The 26,884-nt window shown below is 33.6% G+C and overlaps 1 protein-coding gene across 2 annotated transcripts; it reads right to left on the bottom strand.

Moving 5' to 3' along the window:
- Nucleotides 1–1,345: 1,345 nt before the first annotated feature.
- Nucleotides 1,346–12,830, bottom strand: LOC129887676 (transcription factor TGA2.2-like). 2 transcript variants are annotated; one of them, XM_055962857.1, is made up of 9 exons: nt 12,572–12,830; nt 8,281–8,420; nt 7,301–7,363; nt 7,165–7,224; nt 4,452–4,529; nt 4,042–4,093; nt 3,563–3,834; nt 2,667–2,912; nt 1,346–1,796 (listed from the first exon to the last, which is right to left on the bottom strand). In XM_055962857.1, exons 2-9 carry the CDS (start codon nt 8,344–8,346, stop codon nt 1,650–1,652), a joined length of 984 nt encoding a protein of 327 aa, XP_055818832.1. In that variant the 5' UTR covers nt 8,347–8,420; nt 12,572–12,830; the 3' UTR covers nt 1,346–1,649. The 2 variants fall into 2 exon arrangements, with proteins under 2 accessions (XP_055818832.1, XP_055818831.1); XM_055962856.1 differs by having other exon boundaries at nt 8,281–8,409.
- Between the last annotated feature and the right edge of the window lie 14,054 nt (nt 12,831–26,884).

Below are 26,884 nucleotides of genomic sequence, written 5' to 3'. Positions count from 1 at the left end.
TTTATGTTAATAAAAAATATTAATATTTTTTAAAATGGCATTCAGACGCGAATTTTAGATGGATCCCTAGTTATGAGTTAGGTTATAATAAATTGAGTATTAATCTAAAATAGGCCAATAGAAAAATATCATGAAATTAATATTTTTTTGAATAGTATTTTCAAGCATATCAGGTCAAAATATGAATTATATGTGATTTTTGTTATTTATTTGAGAATAGTTTAAATTTAGACCAATTAGATTAGACAACATAATAAATAAATATTTAATGATTTTATGTTAGGGGAGTTGTTAAGAATAGGGACAAATATGAGTCAAAGGGTTAATATCGATGGTATTTTTGAACCAAAAAGTTAACGTCAAGGGTATTTGAGGACCGAAAGGTGGATGAAGGGTAGTTTTGTACCGATTCAAATAGTTGAGGGACATTTTAGATCTTTCTCAGTATTATCTTTATTTATTACTTCCTCCATTTCAATTTGTTTGTCTTTCTTTCTATTTTTTTCGTTTTAAAAAAGAATGTCTCTTTTCTTTTTTAATAGCTCTTTAATTCAAACTTTCCACCTAACATATTTAAAACCACAAAAATTAAAGAACATTTTAATACATTCCACATATCTTTAGTTTAAGACTACAATTTTTTTTAAAAAAAAAATCCCCTTTTAAACTTGATGACTAGTCAAAACCAATCAAAAATATTGGAAAGGAGAGAGCAGGTAAGAATCATATTTCATCCTCTACCATATCTTTATACAACTCTATTTGGTGCCCTATTTTTTTTTAAAATCAGGAGATTGACCGATCGAGTCGAAGCGGATCGATAAGCAGGACCTACATATAACTCTATTTGGTGCCCTATTATTTTTTAAATCTATCTTTTAAATTAGTGATGTGCGATAATATGTAACAACAAGAAATAACACAATCTATGCAAGCATTATATTGATCAAAACAATATAGTATACCTATATTATAATATAATACAATATGAAATAATACGTAATAACCATTAACACAAAGTATTAAGAATGACAAAACTTTCAAAGTTTTACCAACTTTAACAACAATTTCTTCACTTGTAACAGAAAATATAACGAAACGAAAACTCTGAAATAAAGAAATATGAAGGGAATTGGTGAGAAAATGATGGTCAAAATATGGCATTCCCTCACAGAGTAATATTTTTCTATATAAGGGGCAATCTAAATATCCCGCATTCTCACACGGTACGAGGAGGGGCAACAGGGTGTGATGTAAACAACCTATCTCCTTAGATCATTCATTCCCTAATTTATACTCCGATCAATTGAGCACGAGCCACCGTCCATTTCCCTTAACCTGAAAATATGCTAAGATAAATTACGTCATTGATCAATTTGGAACAATTAAGTTCGATACAGATGACAAAGAATAGAAATTTGAAAGCTTGTCAACATAATTACATCCATCTAACTATATATGATAACTGATACAAGCTTGAAGAGCTTTAAAAGAAGTTGCCATTACAACAAATGAACAAGTAGGGACTGAAAACGCGCACACACTCTAAGCTGGGAGTGATATCGAGGCCACCACCGAGCAGCATTCCAGGAAGAGGTTCACATATACTAATGTCACCAAGAATTGTTCAGGAGAAAGTTGGTTACTTGTTACTCTCGGGGACGGGCAAGCCAGAGAGAACTAAGGGCTCGCAGCCTAGAGAAATAATCACTGATGGCAAGAAGAGCACGAGCTGATTGGCGAGTTGTAAATATCCGATGCATTTGCTGCAGCATCTGTTGCCGTAGGTTATCAGCCTGACAATTACATTTTATAGGTCAGTTCTTTGTATGCCAAGGAAAGCCAATATGTACTCAAAACAAAAATAGTTAGTGCAGATAGGAGTATCTCCGCTAGGCATAGGGGACCCACCAATCTCACTTTTCGGTACAGGTACCCTCTTGCTTAAATAATAGAATTAACGAGTAAGTAGTTCAGTGTGTTTTTGCCTCCAAGGGTGTGGCCTAGTAGTCAATGGAGTGGGTTAAGAACCATGAGATTTCAAGTTCAAATCCCAACACAGATAATAACACTAGGTGATTTCTCCCATCTGTCCTAGCCTTGGTGGACAGAGTTACCTAATACTTGTTGCTGGTGGGAGGTGACAAGTATCCCAATCAAACACCATTATATAAAATAAAATAAAGAGTCAGTCAATCACTAAGTTATGAAAAACAAAACTAGTTCTCTCCATCTCCTTTTTTAACTCTCGGGTTACAGCAAACTGAATTCTCGTCGTCATGAAGATAGAATAAGATACTTTAGGTGGCCAATCATGTCCAATAGGGATGTTGGTTGGGGGGTACCATTTGGGGTGGAATGGACAAGTGATCATTTGGTTGGGAGCGAAAACCTTTTAAAGTCTTCCATATGATGAAGTAAGTGAGTCTATTTGGATGGAGTTTGAATTTGAATCTCTCTTTGAGGAACTTGGAATAATATACAACTTTTCTTCTTTCACCTTTCTAAGTTTTTTTCATTCTCAATCTTGAGGAGCTGGGGGTTGCCAATAAAAGATGTGTAAGTGACATATCAACGACAAATTTGAGGCTGTTAGGGGAGCATAAGATAACCAAGTCTAGTTTTTAAGTGAAAATAGTGATACACACAAGTAAAACGCTAAGCACCTGGCGAATGAAGCCTTCAAGTGTTCCTAGCTTCCCCATCGCCATGGCCATTTGACCCATGTAATTGGCAACATTCCCAGAGGACCCTGAAGGTCCAAGAGACCCTGCCAGGGTGTCAGACAATGACTGTTGCAGTGACTCAATTCCCTGAGATAAAGCATCTTCAGCCTGTTGGGATGAGTGTTGCAAGTTGTTGATTGCCAACGATTGTTGTTCAGTTAAAGGCTCCAACTGATTAATGAGAAGCTGCAACAAAAGATCCAGAAATTTAAGAGCATTAGAATTGAGGTAATGAGCACAAAGAAAGCAAGAAAATCTGCCTTCTGACCACCTCCAGCCCTTGAAATGACAAAATAAATGGAGCATGCAAGTATTTAGACATCTAAAGCTAAAAGTAACAAAAGGAATTCTTCAGCAGGAAGCAGAATGAGAGAGGGTAACAGTAGAGGAAGAGATATCTAAAGCATGACTGTTGGGGGAAGAGAGAAATTCAAAAAGTTTTTCAATGTACAAAAAGAAAATCATCACCAGAGGAACAAACAGAAGCTGCAAGGATACTCAATTTGGGCAGCATTCTACCAAGAACTTCTGTCTAGAGAAGTATTGGAAAGTTTTTCATCAAGAAAGTGGTTGTAACTAAGTCCATTGTCCTTTATAATTCATGGTGAAGGTACAAAATAGTTAAGACTTCCATATGAAAGATTATGCTAACTTACCAGGCCAAATTCTAAAAGAAATTTCCTCAAAATGGTGAACTTATTCGAATTTGGATAAATAACAATCCTTCTTGTAAAACCTCCACACCAGTTCAGATTTGTTTTATTTTGCTAATTCAAGAAGGAGGATCGGGGTTTCCCAAGCAGTTGTATCACTTTTTTGATAAGGAAATTTCCCACCTTGAGAAGTTCTGATGAACGGAATCCACCAAGCCACAAGAAGCATCTTTCTGCAGGGGTTTTCCACATGCCAGACAATATATGAAAAACATCAGCCTTCGCAGCATCACCCTTGATCCTGAATAAATCATCATAGTGCGCCAAGATGCCATCCACAATTATACGCAGTTCGCCATCACCAGCATGAGAACTTACAGCTCCTCTCAGCTCATTTATACGCCGGTTGTGCTCTTCCAGCCATCGTGCATATTCTACATCAAACGCCAAAGCTCCTAAAAAAACAGATGTTAATATTACATAATTTTCCGGAACACTAAACCTAAGCTAGCTTCGAGTAGATTGGTTAGAGTGTCAATATATATATATATATAGAGAGAGAGAGAGAGACACACACACACCCTCTTTATTAATGTGCAACCTATGCAACTAAAATTTATTTGAGAATTCAAAAGTCAAAACGCAAAAGCAGATAAGCTTACCATTTCCACTCATTGACTGTGATTGATCTCCTGAACTTGAAACATATATGCCCTTCAAATTAAGAAATTTTTTTATCAAAATGTTTATCACCTTAAAGGAAACTAGCTAATAACTACACAGGGCTCTAGTTTTTTTTTTGATGACCGTGGTGTCCGGGCCAACTTTTGCGCACCTCGACTAATTCCACGGGGTACCTGCCACCTCCCACCAGCAACAGGTACCAGGTAACTCTGTCTACTAAGACTAGGACAGATGAAAATAATCACCTAGTTTTTTTTTTGTCTCCAATGAGTTTTGAACCTGAGACCACTTCATTAACCACTAGGCCACACCCTTGGGTGTCACAGGGGCGCTAGTTCTAGAGCAAAAGAGAAACAAATTAGACCTAAAAAACAATTGCTAAACAAACCTGTTGTCGAGCTCGTTGAAGCTCCTGCTCTAGCTGAGTCAGCTTCATTCGACTACTCTCTAATTGTTGAACATATGCCTAGGTTACCACAAAAAGAAAACATAAAAAATACTGGTGTAATTATTGATATAAAATCTATGGACTAGAGAGTAAAATTTAAAGTAAGTGCTACTAATAGTATACGTAGCACAACTAAAAAGCCCAGAAGAATAATGAAAGTGAAGAATTAGACATAATAATGCTGGAAAAACGCAGAAAATGCACATATATATACTCAAATTTGCAAGCGAACAGCATGATGAATAAGGACGCGAAATGGAGGAGTACTCATAAGATACATAACAAGGTGAAAGGCAATTACCGTAAAATGGTTGTAAGACCTGCAGTGCTATATAACAAGAATAAATACTTGTATAAAATGACTTGAAAAAAAATATATACAAAAAAAGAAAATGGTAATGGGAGCATTTGTCCTATATATACAAATCCAAATCAGGCGGATCTTCGCTCGGAGTAAAGCATAAACCTAAAAAGATGAAAAAGTTTAAGTGTGACCATCTAAGAGCACACTTTTACTTTCTTAATTATGTGTTCAACACACCCCTCACATGCGGGCTTGATTATTTTTCATGAGTCAAGTACGTGAAAATTCTTTTTGAAAATGGGTGGCAGTGAGCCCTCGAACTCAGGACCTGTGCCTGCTCCAGGGGCGGAGCCACCTATTGCTCAGGGGGTTCATCCGAACCCCCTTCGACAGAAAATTATACTATTTAATACATGGTAAAAATAATTTTTTATGCATATATAGTAGATGTCAAACCCCTTTCGGCAAGTTCATGTGTCTACTTCTTCAAATTTTGAACTCCCTAAATCAAAATCCTGGCTCTGCCACTGGCCTGCTCTAATACCATATTGAAGTGTGTGACTATCTCATTTAAAAGCTTAAGCTGTTAGAGAGATCAAACTTTTATTTTCTTAATAATGTCTTCAACAAGAAGAAAAGTTGTGCCTTTAAGGCCCAATATATCAAAAGGCTAAGGTATAATTATAAAAATAAAAATATTGTAAATTTAGAAATTGGATCTAACTCACACCCAAAAGCTAGCTCAAAGGGAGGAGGATTGCCCAAGCCTTATAAGAAGACTATCCATCTCATTAACCACCGATGTGAGACTTTTTCATTCTTCAACAAATGTTAAGATGGATGTTCAGCCATACAAGATGGGGGTTAAAAATGACAAGTGTAATAATTTAAGGTGGACCTAAAATCATATTAGGGGAAGTTGTCTCGGATGATCTAAGATCTTTCCAAATTAATGCAGATTTAGATAGAACAGAACATAATGAAAGCAAAGTGTGACACCCTATCCTATCATTTACTTGTAAGAATGACTGGCTAGTACTATTGATCAGAAAGACAAGTATAATTATGTGGTAGTGTGACTAAGAATGTATTTGGCCATGAGAGAATGAAAGTACGTTAAGAGTCACACTTTCTTTTCGGTTGAAAATTAATGAGCGGAGGTATATTTGGGGTAAGAAAAGGAAGCCCAAACACCAGCACTAGTTTGGTTGAAAACAAAATGAGTTGGGCAAATTTGGGATAAGGAAATGAAACCTAAACAGAAACTCATTGATGTCTGTACTCACACTATAATACAGACCAATTGTAGTGACAGGTAAGGGAGACAGTCACATTGGGTTGGACCGACATGATGGAGGTTCTACAACATTGAGAGAAAATACAAGAGGACAACAAATCAATTAGGACATCATAGTGTCTCACTGTATAAAACAACATCCATATTGTGCACTTGGAAAAATTAAGGGGACCCTAAGATGGGGAATCTTGGACAATAGGTGAAAGCACGATCCAACAATATAGCGTGAGTGCAGAAGGGCCAAGCCAATTGTAAAACTCATTTTTCCATTATGCAAAGAAGGATTGTTAGCGGACATGTTAAATTCCTGCATAGAATTTGTTGATTCACTTCAGTTGAAATTGAAAGGAATGATACCTAGGGTAAAGTATAAGCACTGTTCAGATACTCCTACCTATACACTGGACCGATAGTTACAAAAATTCAATGCAGCTCACACAGTTCATGCATCCAGAACCAGACAGCAGTTGCTCATCAGGTTACAACAGATTTCAGCAGTTGCTCGTCAGGTTCATCGCGTTCCGCTTTAGCCATTATGCTATATATATTGTTTTTCTCTCTTATTTGGTTGCTGATAATTTTGAGCTGAGGATCTTTCGAAAACAGCCTCTCTATCTCAATGAAATAGTGATAAGGTCTGCGTACATCTTACCCTCCCCAGACCCATTTGTGGGACTCTACTGGGTTTGTTGTTGTTGTTGTTTCAATAAATTGTACCTTTAGAGGTGTATTTCTCTTGAAGATATCCTTGGTGTTGTTCCCATAATAAAGCACAAAGTAACTTCCATTGAAGTTTTGTGGTTCTCTTACTCGAGTATTGACCCAAAGTGACTAAAAGCACTGAAAAATAAATCATTTTGTACTATGGCAAGATCCATAATCATTTTCTCAAATAGTTCAGTGCTTTTAGCAATGTGAATAAAACATACTTCTATCATTAAATAAAAAAAGAAAAAGCCTTTGGATTGTTAACCTATTTGCAAATCAAATCGCAAGTATAAAAGGAAAAATTATATACAAAGTAAACAGCAGTGCAACCGAAGAGAACCTACCTTTTTCCTTAGACGACTCTTTCGCGCGGCTTCACGATTTTGGGAAAGCCTACGAAGCGTCTGCACAAAACATGAGTTCAACTCAGTTAGAATTTATTTTTTTCAATCATTATTCCAATCGAATTCTGAGAATAACCTTTTGATCTCTAGTTTTGTCACTTGCATCGGAAGTGGCAACCAATGTTAGAGAGTTTAGAAACTGCAACAAGAATGATGAAGAAAAATTTCATTAAAATTTGAAGTACAGAATAGCTTAAAAGTACAGCAAGATTCCGGAAAGTTCTGGAGTCATTAACTAGTTTGAAATAAAATGTGTTTTTTTCCAATATCTAATTGCTCTTTTTTTAGTACACCTCTTTTCTTCCTGAAACACTTCGACAACATGCATTAGTTTTGCAGATCAGGGAAAAGAAAAAATCCCTCCAAGTAATTTTTAAACATAGGGAGACGATATTTAATAGAGTATAATGGACTTATATAGGCGATAACAACTAGTTGGGGTTAAAGCTTAGTCATGTTAGAAAGTTTATATTAGGTCAGGTTCTCCCCTTCCACTGCACCACAACATATCCTTTAGTACTGCCCTTGGAAATCAATGGAAGGCCAATAAGCTTATAACTTCATTTTTTAATCAATATATGGCACAGTACTGGCAATCTCTGGCCTGGAACTATCTTATATAAGATGAATCATTCAGATTTGTAGAAGTAGATAGAGGTAACAGAATTTACATGGATAGAATTTCAATTATAGAAACTAAAGAAAAAAAAATCAAAGGAAGTTTTATGTTATTGCCAGTTTTTTTTTTATAACCGAGAAATCCGTCTGTGGCCCGCTCTTTGGACCAACCATAGCCTTCTAAACTGCCAGTTCTATTACAAATATAATTTTGTTCAACTAGACAAGAATAAAAGCATAAGAATTGCCTATTTATCATTGAAAAGTAAAGAACCTTGGCTTGCCAAATGAGCTCTAAAAGGGAACCAAACTTTGAATGAGGATAACCAGAAATTATCAACAAAAATATCATGCAGATAAATGCTTATTTAAATCTAGAAAAGCTGTAGCTGAAATTTGAAAACATTAAATAAGATAATAAAGTAATAACAGATTTACCCTCAAGTTTCTATCATCTGTATCAACATCTGTTGACGTATCAGTCATAGCACTGACGTCTGCCATCGTGCAGTACCACCAACTTTACAGACAACCACTTCAGATTGGGATCTTGTTTGTAGACTCTTTCTGTAAAAGTACTGAATTAACATGATGTCTATATAAGTATTGACTTGATGAAATTAAGTTGACAACTGTACAAAGATACTGTGCAACTGTATCAAAATGCAAAAGAAACTTCACCCAGTGAGCTTTGCAAAGTATACCAGACTTGAGTCCAGACAAAATTAAAGATGAGTACTGAATGTAGCACTTCATGAACACTAAATTTTGTTCACTATGACGGGAAGCTCATGTGCCAACCATTTAGCTATAGCAAAGAGAAAGCACATCTCCTATTTAGTACTAGGCTTCAGCCCCTACTAGGCTTCAGCCCCACTAACATTGGCCTACAAGAAGATTTAATTATTCTTCTAAGAAGCTCAAGGAAACACTCATTTGAGAAACATGTGAGAGAACCAACTGCCTTAGTATTATTGCAAGCTGAACAAGGAACCAAAAATGTAGCATAGATTCAGCATTGTTGAGAATCTTTTGGCATATAGTGCTCCACTCTCTGATTGGGTGGTGCTACTAATCAGATGATTTCCTACTGTTTTAGAGTCTCTAATGTGAAATTACTAGTGCTACATGCAGATGCTGAAATTCTTTGTAATCGCCATTTTCTCATTAATTTTTCGTTTGCCTTTTCCAACATGTAGATTTTAGAATTAATGCACTACCAATAATATTGAACTTCTAGATAATCTAGATATGTCTTGTCAATCTAGAGAAAAACTTGGTCTAATCATAAGCTTGCTGGCAAAATGGCCATGGAGGTATGCTAGAGAAGAAAACAGCTAAGTGTACCCAGACATTAAACACCCACTATGGAATAAGCACAAAAAATCCATCAAGGCTCTTTCGGATGTCTATGCAGGAAACACTGAACTATCTCTGCGGAGTGGTAGAAAAATTGCTTTCTGGAATGATAAATGGGTTGGGCAGGAACCTTTGAAGGACAGTTTTCCAGAATTTCATAGACCAACTGTGAGTACTAATGCCTCTATCAGTGAAGTCAGGAATCAAAATGGATGGAATTTTAACTTCAAAAGAGGGCTAAATGATTGGGAGATGGAAAGATTGACTTCCTTTTTGCAGATTTTAGAAGGGGTGAGAGAACTCAATGATAATGAAGATGTTTTGGTATGGAAGGACAAGGGGAAGAAGGTGTTCACAATTAAGGGTGCCCATGCTTTCTTTAGTAATGAGGGCCATCACTCCAGTTGGCCTTGGAAGCAACTCTGAAGGCAAAAAAACCTTCTAAAGTAAACTGTTTCCCATGGTAGGTGGCTAGAAAAGCAAGTTTAACTCATGAAGAACTTCAGAGAAGGCGTATGTAGGCGGTATCCACATGTTGCCTTTGCAATGCAACAGCAGAAGATAATAGCCACCTTTTTTCACATCGTGTGTCTACTGCCCAGCTGAGGCAGCTTTTTCTGGCTCTGGCTAACCTTAAATGGGTTATGCCAGGAAATACTTTGGAACTTCTGATAGCTTGGGACCAAGCTGGGAGGAATGTAAAGTAGAAGGAATGGCGGAGGGCAATTCATTGTGCATTTGATGGACCATTTGGAGGGAAAGAAATAGCAGATGTTTTGAGAACAATACAGAAAGTAAAGATGAACTGTATTTTGAGCTTGCATTTTTTGCGTGAAGAATTTTGTATAGAAGATGTTGACGCCATCCTAGACTTTTTGGAAGCTTTGTGAAGTGTACATAGGCTTTATTTTTTCTTTGAACTACTGTTGCCAATGCAATCTTTTTGTATTGATGAATACAATGTTACCATTCTCGAGAAAATCAATTTCGACAAGAGTAGAATTTGTTAAATTCCCTTCGTAGTTTCTAATGTTTCAGCTTCCTATGCAAGTGCAGATTGCTCAAAAGTAATATAAATATGATAACTTTTGATGCCCAATTTATAAAAGGTTCTCCAAGGCGCTGCACAGTTGAGCCTAAGAGGGAAGAGAAGACACAGCATATGGGAGGTTGGCCCACTTGCTTTAATATGGGTCTCATGGAAGGAGCGGAATACGAGAACTTAGAATGGATTTGAAAATGACTTTGTGCATTAGAGAAATAGTTTCTTTTTGGAGCACTGTGAAGTTCTTGGTTGTATAGAAAATGTATTTTATGGAGAACAATACTTTTGAAACGGGAATTTTACCACATTACTAAAATTGCATAGCCAAACCAAAAAAAAAAAGATTAAAAAGCTCTACATGTACCGCAGACACAAACAACAGCAAGTACCAATTTAGGAAGGACAAATTGAAAAGCTGGACAATTATGGATACCTCAACACAAATAATCACACATTTTTGAAGAACATTTGCCCATCTCATATAAGCTTACCACATACAACACAACAATTTTGTCTCAATCCAAAGTTGGTTGGAGTTGGTTATATGAATCCTGTATGTCAATTCCTGTACAGTTTAGACTCATTTCATTTCTATCAGGGTCGGAGCTATAAGCTCCGGGTTGACAAGAGGGAGTTGCCTAGTAAACACCCCTCACCTCCAACCATAAGATTGTGGGCTCGAGTCACCAATGGAGCAAAAAAGGGTGGGAGCTCCTAGGGAGAGGTAAAAAATAAAAAGAATTACTTAAATAGTATATTTGTGTTAAGAAATTCATTAAAGTTACATAAATATTACATTTAGAAACTAGTTATTAACACTTGAAGTTGTCATTTTAAAATCCACAACCCATGAAGTTGAAATCCTAGCTCCGTCTCACCTCTTATTTCAATGCTAAATAATGTGTTTCAAGACAAATCAGGATTTTCTTTATTTAAGAAAAGAATGTTATAATCTAATTCTAGACACACTTACCCCAACTGAACTTCTGATCCATATGATTAAGAATCATTTGCATGTCATACATAGTAAAACCCAACGAAATTTTCTCCCTCATCTCCCCAACACAATTAATATTATCTGCTCATCAAATCCTCAAAAAGAACCAATCTTTTCACCTTTCGCCCAAATCACAGACACCCCCCTCTACAAATAGTACACAAAAAGCAGCCAAGTACATGATAACTGAAGAGAAAGAGGGCCAAGTGACTTACAGTTAAAGAACAAGAAGGGTCTGTTGGAAAAAAACTGAGACTTCAACAGATAACCAAAATCACACGGAAAAAAAAAGACTCAATCTTGTTCTTTTTTTTTACTACAATTTTCTTTTGAGCCGAAGTTCTATTGGAAACGGCCTCTCTAACCCCACAAAGATGGGTAAGATCTGCGTACACTTGACCCTCCCCATATCCCACTTGTGGGATTACACTGAGTACGTTGTTGTTGTTGTTGTTGCACATACAACAGAACAATTATGCCTCAATCCAAAGTTAGTTGGGGTTGGTAACATGGATCCTCAATGTCAATTCCGCTAGAGTTTAGACCCATTTCATTCCAATGCTCAATATTTTGTTTCACGACCTATCACGATTTCCTTTACAGCAGCAACAACATACCCAATGTAATCCCACAAGTGGGGTGTGGGGAGTATAGCGTGTATGCAGACCTTATCACTACCTTAGATATGGTAGAGAGGTTGTTTGATGAAAAAGACAACAACAGCAACAAGCAAGAAGAACAACAAGAAATTACAATAATCAAGGTTAAAGAATCAACCAATAGACACACTTAAATCAAGCTGGGCTTCAGAGCTATATGATCAAGAATCATTTGCATCTCAACAACAACATACCCCGTGTCAACCCACAAGTGGGGTCTGAAGAGGTAGTGTGTAATTTCTTTAACCTTATCGCTACCTTAATTAAGGTTAAAGGTAAATAGGTTATTTCCGATAGACCTCGGCTCAAACAGGTGAAAAAGACAACAACAGCAACAAACAGGAAAAACAACAAGAAAATACAACAATCAAGGCTAAAGAACCAACCAATAGACACAATTAAATCAAGCTGAGCTTTGGAGCTATATGATCAAGAATCATTTGCATCCCATAGATAGAAAAAATCAACAAATTTCCTCCTCCCCTCCACCTCCCCCCTCCCCCCTCCCCCCTCCCCCCTTCATCTCATAAAATTTGCTCATCAAATCCTCAAAAAGAACAAATCTTTTCACCTTCCGCCCCAAATCACAGACACCCACCTCTACAAATAGTACCTGAAAAAACAGCCAAGTACATGAAAACTGAAAAGAAAGAGAGGCAAGTGACTTACAGTTAAAGAACGAGAAGGGACTGTTTGGAAAAAAAACTGAAACTTCAAACAGATAACCAAAATCAGAGAAAAAAGATTCAATCTTTTACTTCTTTTCTTGCACCCCCTTATGGTTTTTACTTGCAGATTCTTCTTCTTCTTCTTCAGAGTTTAGTAAATCAGTGAAATCAACTGAAGTTTTTTCAGCGAAGAAAGAAAAACTGAAGTTTCTGAGTCTTTCTTTCTTCTCTCTTGGAGGGCGTGGGGGTAGAGGGGGCGGGGAGTGACACATATAGGCTATAGTTTTGTTTCAATGTGACTAATTTATTTTTAAAAAAAATATTACTTAGTAGTTTTTATATTTTAATTATAATATTTATATTCCAATGCTTCATCATAAGATGCATAAAATAAAATGGAGAAAATATTTTTAGCAAAAAAAATAACCTTCCTACTTATTTTTTCATTTTAGTCTATATGAGGATTAATACTAAAATTTCATTTTATGTATCTTAATTTTATTAGCTAAGTATGCTCTTAAATTATATGAAACTAAGTGAATATGTCAGTCGTTAATATTTTATCACAAATATGTACTTACCGTCCGATGCTTGATCCAAATTTATCCTATTTGATGGAACAATTATTAGATTATTAGGAGATAATTGCTTGAAAATACAATTAATCCAAGTACATTGTTAAAATGGGTTAAGTGTAACACCTCTGAAGTTCCTATCCTAAACTAACTCTGAAACGATCTGAAAATTTAACCATGCAAGGCCCATGAGACCAACCACGGACCGTATTCCTCTTCACGGTCCGTGGAGAGGTCCCATAAAAGGGACATAAGTTAGGGGAGGAGTTCACGAGAGGGATCACGGCTCGTAGTGAACACCACGGACCGTAGTCCCTTCCTTGGAGTTGACCCTCAAGACTCCCGAGTCTGAAGACGACCACGATCAGGGATCCCAACCCATAGTGGGGTTCATAGACCATGAAGAAGTCCGTGAACCTTAACCTCCTGAACCTTTAGGATGGTTCGACTTCACGAGTGCCTTCACGGCAGGTAGTGACCACCACGGACCGTGGTGGTCTCCATGAAGGTCAACCCCTCCTAATCCAGCCTAAGTCAGTGACCACAACTCGTGGTGAGCTTCACTGGCCGTGGTGGTCGTTTGTGAACGTGCTCGACTCTACTTTAATGAAGGGTATTACGGTATTTTTTCACTTTTTCCAACTGAACCCTGCACGCTTAAGGACTAAAAATCAGTCCTTTAACTTAGGTTTTTCTCTTATTCACACTTAGAACTTTTGAGAGAAGCGATTAGAGATAAGAATGAAAGCTAGGGTTCAGGTGTTTTAAGCGACTCCTTCAAGTCTCGATTGTTCCTTCAATTTCCAGGTATGTAAGGCTAATCACAACGTTGGACTGAGTCCGTCCACGTGACCTACATATTCCTTCGATCAGAATTGAGATTTGAGTTTGAGTTCTAATCCCGGTGATTGAGTTCTTGAATTATTTATGTAATTTCCTTATTGAGTTCTCTCTCTTTCTCTCTCTCTCTCTCTCTCTCTATATATATATATATATATATATATATATGAATACATCATGTTGATTCTTACAATTTGAGTTTTTAATTGACTTTTCATAACTTCCTTCCCATGAACCCCAACTGAGTTGATGATTATTGCATTACATGCATTTATTTTGAGATGAGGAGAATGATCTTCATGCATTTAATGAACTATGATATTTTAACCTAGATTATACGAGTTTGATTGAGTTTTGAAAGAGCATGAGTATTGAGTCTAAATGAGTTGAGTATAGAGTTAAATAATTTATTTGAGATATAGTCTTGAGGAGTTATGAACGAGTCAAAAGCATGTTTTAAATGAAAGAGTTTGATGAGAGTCCAATGAGACTAAATAAGTTGATTTGATCATAATGATTGATTGAGTATATAAGCATATTGAGTCTTTTAGGAGTAGTATTGAGCACTGATTTAGGTAAGAGTAAATAACAACTTGAACCCCATAAATTACGTATCCAGCGTAGGATAGAGGTCATGCCTCTTAAGTCCCAAAACGATGGACTTTGATTGATTATGGATCCATTGAGATTGATCGTCCCTTACTCTGGCAAGGTATTGGACGGCTGTGGTAACGACAGTGCAAAGCGTTGTATCATCGCTAGTTCACAAGTGATGATTATCGGTTAGATAAACTCCCCAAAATGAATGATTTGATTTGGTTGAGTTGCATATCATTGAGTCTACTTTCAAAGCATCGTTTACTATAAACTTGCATATTATTTTGAGTTAATTTGAGTTATATTTGAGTTGAGTCCCTTGAGTTGAGTTACTTGATGTGGAGTTTGTTGAATTGCATTTTCTTCAGTTATTTTAAATACTCATACATTCCATGTATTGACGTCATTTGGCATGTATTGTTTCGTGATGCAGATACAAGTGCTAGATATCATCAACAAGCGCTTCATTGAAGATCCTTTCCTTCCTGATAGTGGTGAGGCCTCCTTGCTTTCAGAGGGATCATATTTATTGCAGTTACTATTTTTGAGTATTTCCTATTGAGGTAGCCATGATTTTGTCTCGGCACCTTCTTGATAGCTGATAGAGACTTCATAGATAGCATCAAAGTTGAGTTAGAATGGTACTTTTAGAGTCTGTTTAAATCATGTTTTCAGTATTGAGTTATGAGATTGAGCTACTTTATACCTTGAGTATTTTTAGACTATTATTTATGAGATTGATTTGATTTTTTTTTAAAAAGTATTCCTTATTCGAGATATTGAGTGGTTAGCCCACCTAAGTGCCTCTTTTGAGTTATATTAAGTGTTCCGCTGATGTGATTGAATAAATGATCGGACCAGATGATTTTTTTGAGGCCAACAATGGTCTTCAAGTGTTGGTCATGCCCAAGGTACCCTCTCGGGGCGTGACATCAAGGTTTTAAAGCTTTGTCAAATTTAGCCACTAATTAACGTATTGATACCTCTCTTTCCTCTCACTTCCATACATACTCAAAACATACTTTCTCTCTCTTCTATATTTCATTCTATGTCTATCTTTGAAATTCTCTAGTGTGATTTTATGATTTGATTTGTTAATTGAAGGTGCTTCCTTCGATGAAGTGTTTTTGACATTTTGTTGAAGCCATAGGCATTCATTATTAAAGCTCGAATCTTTAAAATTTAAAGATCGAATTGCCGCATCTAACATTTCAGAGGTTTTAGCCCAATTCTATATTTGGGAGATTCCACAATTGTCTTTCAATATGATCCACCTTCTACATCTTCATTCTTATGCAACTCAACTTTCATCACTCTTGATGTTATCTTCCGCATTCTTTAATTGGTCCAGACAATTTAGGATCATCATTAAATTTTATGCAAACCAATATTTATGCCAAACCATGCCAAATTGTTCTTAGTGTGCCTGAAATCACATTCAAAACATCATTTAAAAATCATGAAAAGTATGAAAATCTCACAAGATAATTTAGGCTCAACATACCTCATTTTAGTCCTTGCATGACCAACCATTAGCTCCAATCATTTCAATTAACGACCAAATGTATCCAACAAAATCAAATTGTTTAGCTATGTGTTTTTCACTTTAACTTAAATTTGATAATTTTCATACTTTCATTTTGATAAAATTTTAGTTATCACCTTAAATGGACCTAATAATAGTATTAATACCTTCAAGAGTTCATTTTCACTATAATCATCTCACAACAACTCAATCCTCAATATTATTATATGTCTTTCTATTTAGTACTCACACTCTTCCAACAATTCAAGAATACACATTAGAGGAATTCTTCATTGTTCACTTCTAATTTAACTAACAATCGATTCATTACATTCATCAATTTAATCTTCAAAAACATTATTCATCTTCTTATTAGTTTTCTCAAAATATTTTTCATATCCTAACTTAGATAGTTTCTAAATTCAACCTTCCAAATATTACAACTTCACGAAATTCTATATATATTCTTAAGTATTCATAGTAAATGTGTTTGAAGCATTAGATATACCTTTTGGAAGTGAAATTTTAAATCTCCTCTTTTAACGTTCTTGACTAATTCTTGATGTCAGGTTACGTGGATTTTCATATTGTCATGGTGGAAGAGTGTTAAAAAGAGGGTATTTTTGTTCACTTTGGTAACATTAGAGATATATTTGATTTTATAATATAACTAAGGACAAACTTAGCTAATAGACGGATGTAGAGAGATATTTTTGACTCTTTTTCTTCAATTTATAGAGATGCATCACGCTACTTATTACTTCTTGGGATAATTACAATCTAATATCTTTGAGTGATCTAATTCACAAAATAGTTAGGAAATATATAACTTTTCTATATTTATCTAAAGATACATAATCAGTATATAAATTTTGTACATTTAAGTTAGCGCTCGTAATTAAATTTGTCGGACGGGCCAAAAAATGAAAGAAGCTCTAACTTCTATCTACTACATTCGATTTATATACCACCCAAGATTGTGGTTCGATCCTTTAGAATGAAGTCATCTTTGGTAGGGATGTTTTATCCACTTTAAAGTGAGACTTTCCAACGTGCATCTTTAGTCGTCACAAAGGAAATATCAAACGCCAAGTGAAAAACTAAAACAGTACATTCATCTAATATTATTTGTCTTTTAAAGTTTTTGCACACCCCTTAAAATATATTCCAATATTTGCTAGACTCAATCATTCATAAAAATGCTTAAGATTCTTTAATTATATATATATATATATATATATATATATATATATATATATATATATATATATATATAAGATTATGATTTTAAAAAAACCTTCATGTTGTCTAACAAATTATTGTATATATATTAAGATCATTCATGGATCAAGGAAGGTGAAGAAGCACCAGACACACCTCTTGACAATGCTGTATTACATAGGCTCAAACAATTCAGAGCTATGAACAAATTCAAGAAAGTTGCTCTTAGGGTAATTAATTATAACTTCTAATTTTACTTTTTAATTTTAATTAAAATTGTCATTGACTTAATTTTCTTATTAATTAAAGTACAAAAAAGGAGAATTAGTAAAAAAAAAAATGCATGTATCTTGTAGGGATCGTTTGGTAGAGTGTATAAAAATAATGTTAAATAGAATGTATTAGTAATGCTTGCATTAATAATGCGTGTATTAATTATGCTTGCATTAATTATAGATAGAATATTTTTTATGCATTGTTTGGTTTAGTATATTAAAAATAGCATGCATTACATAAAAATATTTATTTATAAAAATATCCTAACAACCTTTTTTAATGGCCTATCGTTAATTGGCTACTAAGTTATTGTTTAGCTATTGAATTTATCTGTCGTTAATTTGTTTTTTTTCTTTAGTACTGATAGTACATATCATGTTGAGGACTTTTAAAAGTATACTAAGAGCCCGTTTGGATGGGCTTTAAGTTGGTCAAAATCAACTTAAAGCCCCTTTTTAGCTCTTGGACGTGTTTGCCTAATGCTAACTTTAAGCCAGAAAGTTCTTAAAGTCAATCAAAAATGAAAAGTTAGGATTCCTAACTTTTTTTTCTAAGTGCTTAAAGTCATATTTTTTTTACCATAGAAATTACTTTTATATCTCTTATATTTTAACTAAATTTCCAAACTATCCTTTTTATTATTTTAACCCTAAAATTCACATCATTTTCCTTATTTAAGCACTTTTATCCAAACACTCAACTGCTTATTTATAAAAATAACTTTCAGCTCTTCAAAATTCTAAATACACTTCATACATAAAAATTACTTTTTTAAGCCCATCCAAATGGACTCTAAATTAATTATTACTCACCACTTTGGGAGTTGTGTTTTTTTTTAGGTTATTGCAGGATGTCTCTCAGAAGAAGAAATTATGGGATTGAAGCAAATGTTCAAAAATATAGATAGTGATAATAGTGGAACAATAATACTTGAGGAGTAAAGCAAGGATTGACCAAGCAAGAGACAAAATTATCTGATTATGAGATTAAACAATTAATGGAAGTTGTAAGTTTTACAAATTTAATTAACATCCTTCTATTTTGGAGTATTCATTCACTCGAATTTACTTGACTTTCATATTTACTTTTTATGAGCGAAAATAAGCTTTTTTGAGTTGTTCAATAAAGCTTTCCTTGTGTCGCTCTTTCTTGTTTTGATTAGTAGATAAAGATTTTACAAGCTTAAATTTCGCCTTTTCACAAGACAGAAAAATTATTTTACTAATTATTTCATCTCTTAAAACCAGATTAAGCCTTCATAAAACATAATCCTAAATTCTTTCTAAATTATGGATTTGTTCTTTTTTAGTTATTGTTTTGAATTTTAAAAAAGTTTTCTTAATCTATAGAGAACGTGAATGCTGACGATACATATAGTTGACTCCAACTAACTTCTATGCATTAGAAACTTTGTTTGAAATAATACATGTGTCAATAATGATTTTCTCAAATATGTTTTCTTTTCTTCAAATTGTGTTTTCTTTGCTTCAAAAATTTTTAAAATATATTTTTGAAAGTTTAATTGTAATGCTAATTACCCTTTTATATACTTGAAAAAATATAACTAGGCTGATGCTGATGGAAATGGAACAATAGACTATGAAGAGTTCATCACAGCAACAATGCACATGAACAAAATGGATAGAGAAGAACATCTTTATACTGCCTTTCAATATTTTGATAAAGATCACACTGGGTAAGTTCTAAGACGTAATTATTCTATTTTATTGATATATAAATCACAATTCGAAATGTGAAATCAATCACTGATACTTGCATCAGCGTAAGCTGCCTTCATTACACCCTTTAAGTGTGCGACCATTCTCCAGAACTTGCATGAATGCGAGGTACTTAGTGCACTGAATGTCCTTTATTTGAGTTTTAAACGTCGATGTACTCGCAACTACATGTCCTTTAGACCCTTCCCCCGGATAAAAATAGTTGCCACGAGGATTTTTAGTCATTTCCTCTAATTAATTGAGCAATCTAAACTATTTTCTTAAAGTCTATTTTCTTGTTAGCTCAAGTAATGCTCGACTTAGTAAATGGTTCAATTCATGGATATTTTTAATGATAAAAAAAATATACACTAATATCATCTAAATTAAAGTAGGAAACAACAATAACATAACATTGAACTTTCTCTTTATTAATTTCCCTAGATTGAGTTTTCACATTGTTTCCTATATATTCAAGCATATTTTATTATGCAATTGTCTTATCTTTTTTAATTCTTTTTTCTTAGATATATATCAAGAGAAGAGTTATAGCAAGCTCTTCGAGAATTTGATATGGATGATGAAAATGATTTGAGGGAAATCATTAATGAAGTCGACACTGATCATATAAGTCAAAATTACAACAAAATATGCATAAAATAACCATTCAAAAATAAATTGATTTAGCATTTACAATTTTGTATGTAATCGGTTCCTTGCCTATAGGCTCGATTTGTACTATTTTGATATTAGTTGTCTCATTTTTTTGTGTAATTACTACTTGTTTTACCTGAGCCGAGGGATTTTCAAATCTCTACCTCGAAGAGATACTGATAAGGTCTATGTACACTCTACCCTCCTTGGACCCCACTTTATGAGGTTTCAGTGAATATGTTGTTATAATTTTGTATGTAATATTTTACTCAAGCTCATTAATTTCTAAAAAAAAAAACTTTTTTCTTTTCTGTGTTTTTCTCTCTCCAATACTACTTATTGATTCTACTAATTTGATAGAATTGTATTGCAATGTGCTATTTATAATTAATTGATTGTAAATCTTATTATAAGGCATATTTATGTTTAAAGATATAATTCACAGGAAGAAAATTATAGCAAAATTTACTAATTATTTATGTTTAATTTCACAATTAGTTGATCCTAATCAGTGGTGTAGCCACATATAGTGAATGGTGGTCAGCTGAACACACTTCGTCGAAAAGTTATATTGTATATATTATAAAATTATATGAAGTTTACATGTCACAAATTACTTTTCGTTAATATATATTAATTCTTGAATATTCTTGACGAAATTTCTGATTTCGTGACTGATCATAATGTATTTATTATACTACTTTCCTTAAAATTCCCATTCATAATTTTCAATAATTCATAGTTTTATCCTTTTTCATAATTGAGAAAATTAATTCTAAACTAATCTTTTTTTTATATTAGTTTTGTAGGATGGTAGAATCAACTATGATGAGTTTGTAGCAATGATGAAGAAAGGAAATCCAGAGGCAGCAACAATGAATCCAAGAAAAAGAAGGGATTCATTTGTAGCGTAAAGTTAATTTCATCAACAATGGAAAAAAGGTATGGAAAAAATTATTGTAATGCTTTGATTCGAACACGACTCCGATCCCATCCCATCAAAAAGATCAATAGTTTCCATTTAACCCTCTAACGCGATTCGAATTCTCCACTTATCGATTGATTATGAAGATGCTCAAACACGAAAGAAGGCCTCACTTTTCTTTGATCAAGATATAATGTGAGGTCTTTCAAAGTATATATGTATCTATGTTTGTGCAATTTAGAAGTAGGATTTTAAATGTTACTTTTCTAATTATAATAATTACCTTCTGGATTATTCACTCAAATTGTGTGTGTTAGTAATTTGTTTTATATCTAAATTGATCAAACTCAATCATGCTTCAAATGAGTTATGACTTCTAAATTTACCCTTATAACTACTAATCTACTATCTTTCTATTCTTATTCTCGACTTTCAAATCTTTTTATCTAGAGTCATGTCCTTTGTAAGCTAAAGATATTTTATATTTCATCTAATCACCTCAATCAGATCTTCTTCGAACTACTTTACATGTCTTATAACCTACTATAGACAACCTCTCACACTTCCTAACTGGTGCATTTACACACATCTTCTTCATATATTTTAACGATCTCAACTAGTTTTCCTGATCTTATCCGCTATAGAGGTCACTTCCAACCTTGTCATGTCTAATATCATTACTAATCTCATCTCTTCTAGTATACCCACACATCCATCTGAGCATCCTCATCGTTGTGACTTCATCTTTTAATTTAAATGTGTGTGTTCTTGGTTTGGCCAACACCCTGCCTCGTATGATAAAGTAGTTCTGACCACCATTGTAAGATCTCGCATGGTTTAAAGGTTGGAATGTGTCATACTAGGGTAAAGTAGGGGATAATGGCTTCAGAGGATCTTTTTGTCTCGAACTCGATGAATTCTAATTGTATATACGAGTTAGGATCAATTCCTAAGTATTTGAAGTGTATTAGATGGGTTTTAGGTCATAAGAGATCTCTAACACCAAGCTAAGTCCAAAAATTTAGATCGGCTAAGTTTTCATATGAGTCCATAATAGGGTTAACTTCAAATGCTCATATCTCCTATCATATAATGAATTAGGTGTCGCACGACCTATCAAATTAAAGATCATTGAGCTTTCTTTTGAAATCCACCAAGTTTGACTAATTTCGAGTTCGGAGTAAAAAATTATGATTATTTTAATGCAAACTATCATTGCAGCGATTTCGGACTTGGCGCGGCGCGCCAGTGACGCACTCAAAATCAGTTGCAGTAGTTTTAGCTCTGGCTAGGCGCGCCACTATCGCGTCTACAGGGTTTTGAACCCATTTTTTAGATTTTTTTATGAAGGGCATCTTGGGCAATTACCTATACAAACATATGCGAATTTGGACGCATTTTGGGGGTCATTTTTCAGTTTTTTGCCTCCCCAAAACCCTAAACTTCATCTTCCTCTCTCTCAAATCACCTCCTCCAATTCTTCTCTCAAACTTAAAGGATTTAAGGCTCCTCATTGAACACCAAGAATCAAGATTTCTTAAGGTTTCACTCTAAGGTACGTGGGTTTCATCCATGGGTTCTTCCACCCATGGAGCCCAGGTGTTTTCTCAACTTGATATTTAAAATTCTAAATGGTGAATGCTTATGGGTTTTTACATAATGATTCCAAATGCGTAGATTATGGTAGATTTGAAGTTTATTTACTTATATTGATATATATTGACTCTCAATTTCATGAAATGGATGATTTTGTTAAGGTTCTTATGTGAAGGCTTGAAAGGTAGTTTTAAAGTGTATATGGTGAAATATTTTAATGAGCTATTCCACCGATGATGAATTGATGTCTAAAGTTATACAATGCTTATTATGATATTTAAATGTTATTCAATGGGATTAACCTAGTACCGAATGTAGCATGTAAATGGGAACTCGACCTAAGGGGTCTTTAAGTAAAGTCTCATGTTGCATTAACTATGCGCCAACATAGAAGCCATTGTAGGCTAGTGGATCCACGATTAGCCATTAAAGTTAAAGTTAAAGAATGTAAAAGTTGGTAGTTGGCGGAGATCTACCCGGCAAGTAGTCTCTCTGTGCCAACGTAGGGGGTTATGTTGGATTCTATATAATAACTCGTATGGTCTTAAATATCGGTCAAGGTCACTTTCCCACAAAATGAATGTTTTAAGGATTTATATGATGTTTCTTAAGTGCAAGGTAAGGTTGCGTACAATAGACCCTTGTGGTTGGGCCCTTCCCCGGACCCTGCGCATATCGGGAGCTTAAGTGCACCGGGCTGCCCTTTTTATATGATGTTTCTCATGCATGCATTCATTACACATATTGCTTATATATATATGACTTATTGTTCTTCATTTTAACATGCTCTCATACTTAGTACATTTAAAGTAATAATACATATTTTGCCTACATGATATCACCATGTAGGAATCGACGTTGCTCCACACTCTCCTTCCCATGGCTAGATTGATCGTGAAGGCTACTACAAGTGGTGAGTTCCCATGATCCGGGAACGATACTCCTAAGTCCTACCTTTCTAGCTTACGTTGTGTTTAGACTCTTGAATTACTTTGGTATCTTTTGACTTATATCTCGAGGGTGAGCTAGGGACATGTCTTAGCCCTCGCCAAGTCTTTGATGTAGAGGTATTGTTGGACAAAGTAAATGATGTTATGTTCACCTTGACTCCTTTGAATGTCAATTCCCTTAGTCCCGATTATCTCCTTTATGTTTCCTCTTGTTGTTTATCATTACCGATGAATTACTTAATGAATGCTAAGAAGCTTGGGTGAGGTGCCTCCGGGTGCTTCATTCGCCAGTCACATCTAGGTCCCAGGCTTGGATCCTGACAACCATTATGTCGAACTTACATTTCTGATATGTGACCGCGACACGTTCTTATCATATAATATTTGGACGTGATACTCAATTTCGACTATCCCGCTTCATACGACGTGTGACATCCTCATCAATCTCCCTATTTTTCTTGAATAATATACCTAAGATACTTTAATCTTTCTCTCTTAAATATGACTTGTATATCGTGTAAGACTCATTTTAAAAACAACACTCGTTAAAAAAACAACATTTTTATAAGAAAAAAAAAATGAATCTCACCCATCTTAACATCTTCAGTGGCAGTTCAAAAAATTAATTCGTTAATATGAATTAATCATTTTCAAACTGAATTTTCAAAGGATAGATGATTACAATTAGTGACATTAGAAAATTGACTTATCAAGATGCTGAAGCTTGACTAATCCTTGCACACGTGTCAAATTTCACTTGGTTGTTTAACTCATTCAAATTATCTTTTAAAAATAATAATTAAATGATGCTCACTCCATCTAAAATTATATATCGTATTTCTTGTTCATTAAGAATATATCAATAAGGTGGTTTTTATTATTATAAATATTTTACTCTTATTTATGTCTTAAGATATAATTTATATTTAATAATTATTACTAAGGATAAAGCAAATAAAAATGAGTAAATTTGTTTTGAATTTCTAAAAAACAAATAATTTGAATCAACAATTAGGTATTACGACAAATAACGAGGAGATTTTTTTTTAAGAATTAAAATATTTATTAAAAGGGGGAATAGTTTCAAGAAAGAATCAACACTTGAAACTTTTCAAATAAAGTAGGTGGATAACGACTTTGTAACATTTAATTAGTCAAAATGAACATAAATGGTCTACTAAATGCGTAATTAACAGTAACAACCAAAGCATCAGTGGAGCAATTAATATTTATAAATACGTACTATTATCATAAAAAGTTAGTACTAAAACATAATGCTCTAACATAAATCTAAAATATATCTAGAAGCAATGGATGAATTTGTCCATTTCTTAACTAAAGGTCTTAGGTTTGAGCTATGAATATGAAAAAATTCTTTTATAAGGAGCGCTTTCTCTCGAATAAGGGCCAGCACAAATTCAAAATAGTTGGACCAATATAGATACCGAACATTAGATGGAAAAAAAACTATTTCTATTTTAAAAGGACATAGAATATAAAGAAATGAAAATTAATAAAAGGAAATCAAAACCTTAAGTGAAATGCAAAATGTTTTTCCACTTTTATTTTATTTTATTTATGTAAATAAAATATTGAATAAAGTTATTATCATATGATCATATCTCATGAATTTAAATTGTGAAAATAATCTCTTGTAAAAATGATAAAACTATATATAATAAACTTTTATTATTTGATCTTTCTTCAAATCTTATACATACTTAACAAAAGTTTAATACGTCGAATTGTTATGATATAAATATAGTTATGTAAAGCACATCATAAAATTCCACATTTGGTTGGATTTATGAAGAAAACTCACCACAGAAGAATAAACCATGAATCATATGCCAAACAACAGTCAATGTCAGTTCCACTTTGTGACCACAGGCCCCCCCCCCCCACCTCACACTATTTACTTCAATATTAAATTCTTAAAAGAAAAATGGTAAACAAAACTTTAATTTTTTATAATAAAATATTTTAATTTTATCATTCTTTATACTTTGTGATCATTCCCATCAACAAATTATTTTAATATTTTTTTAAGGACTCTAATGAAATTTTAATATGATGTATAATAGAGGATAATTTCAAATTTTAAATAAAACTAAATGGATAAATTTAATTTTTTTCTGTAATTTAATAAATAAAATCTATTTTAAACGTTGAAACTTTATCATAATTTAGGTAAAAAGAAAAAAAGAAGACAATTTGTTAATGATCATCATCGGTACTGTTAATCGATATTACTAACGTTCTTATCACACAAATACTTTTATAATCCATCACCATGAAATACATATTTGTATATAATATTTAGACTATATTATTTTAATTTTGTATAAATTATTATTTTATCCAGCTATTAAAAGACAATTTTAATTATTCAATATTTAAATTAAAAATTAATATTTTCATGTTAATATTTTTATTTAAATTCAAACATATTAATCTTAGTCTCTATATACTTCCTTAGCTTGTCCATGAAGAGATGATTCATCAAGGGCCATTTTACTGAGATTAGAATTCTAATTTTAACATAAAAATGTAGAATTGTGTTTGATTGCCACTATTAGCTAATACTAATATTTTTTTTATTAAAACGTTGATAAACGATAATACTTATCCCACATTCGATGAAATGATAACATCAGAATTAGTTATTCTTAAACAGTAATACAAAAAATAATACTTTTTATGATTCACCTATATCTAAAGTTAATTTAGAAATAAAACTTTATTCAGCCATAAACTATATATTATATATCTTTTTTTTGATTCAATGAATCAACATAATCTCTATCGTTAAATATTCAAAAATATTTAATTTTAATGTTACAATTCCAATATTATAATTTCTCCTTAACTTTGTCCACAAACCAAATCACCACTAACCATAACGTTACAATTCAAGTTTTTAGTATTAAAATATTTTAAAAAATTTGAAATTTTCTTAGTCCTCATTAATTAGGTAATGAAACCACTCCATGTCGAGTAGGTTTTTATGTCGCTAGCTATACTCTGCTTGGTTCTCCTCTCCTGATACGATCCATAGTCTTAACTCCCCCCTTCCCCCCAAACTTATAAATCACTAAAAAGAACTAATGTGGTCTCCACCAACATATATTATGGTGTAGTGGTGAGATTGCTTCACCGTTTCGGAATTATAACTAGAACCATCCTTTTTCTAGATCCACCTCACATCAATAGCCCGACCCCTGCCACCTATATGTAATTTTAGACAAGTATCTTTTGAAGTAGATACCTGAATATCAAGTATAGCTCGTAACAATCTATCTTTCGAGGAATACGAAGATTCTTTCAAGACCTGGAATGTTAATTTACCTACTAAAATATCACCTGTCTCTATCCAAGATCCCAGCATCATAATTTTTAATTAGAGAACTCGAATTCGAGCCATATATATGAAGAAA

This window comes from Solanum dulcamara, chromosome 4 (genome assembly GCF_947179165.1).
Source record: "Solanum dulcamara chromosome 4, daSolDulc1.2, whole genome shotgun sequence".
In the NCBI taxonomy this organism is placed as follows: domain Eukaryota; kingdom Viridiplantae; phylum Streptophyta; class Magnoliopsida; order Solanales; family Solanaceae; genus Solanum; species Solanum dulcamara.
Note: the sequence above shows the minus strand (reverse complement) of the source record. Positions and strands in the feature narration are given on the sequence as shown.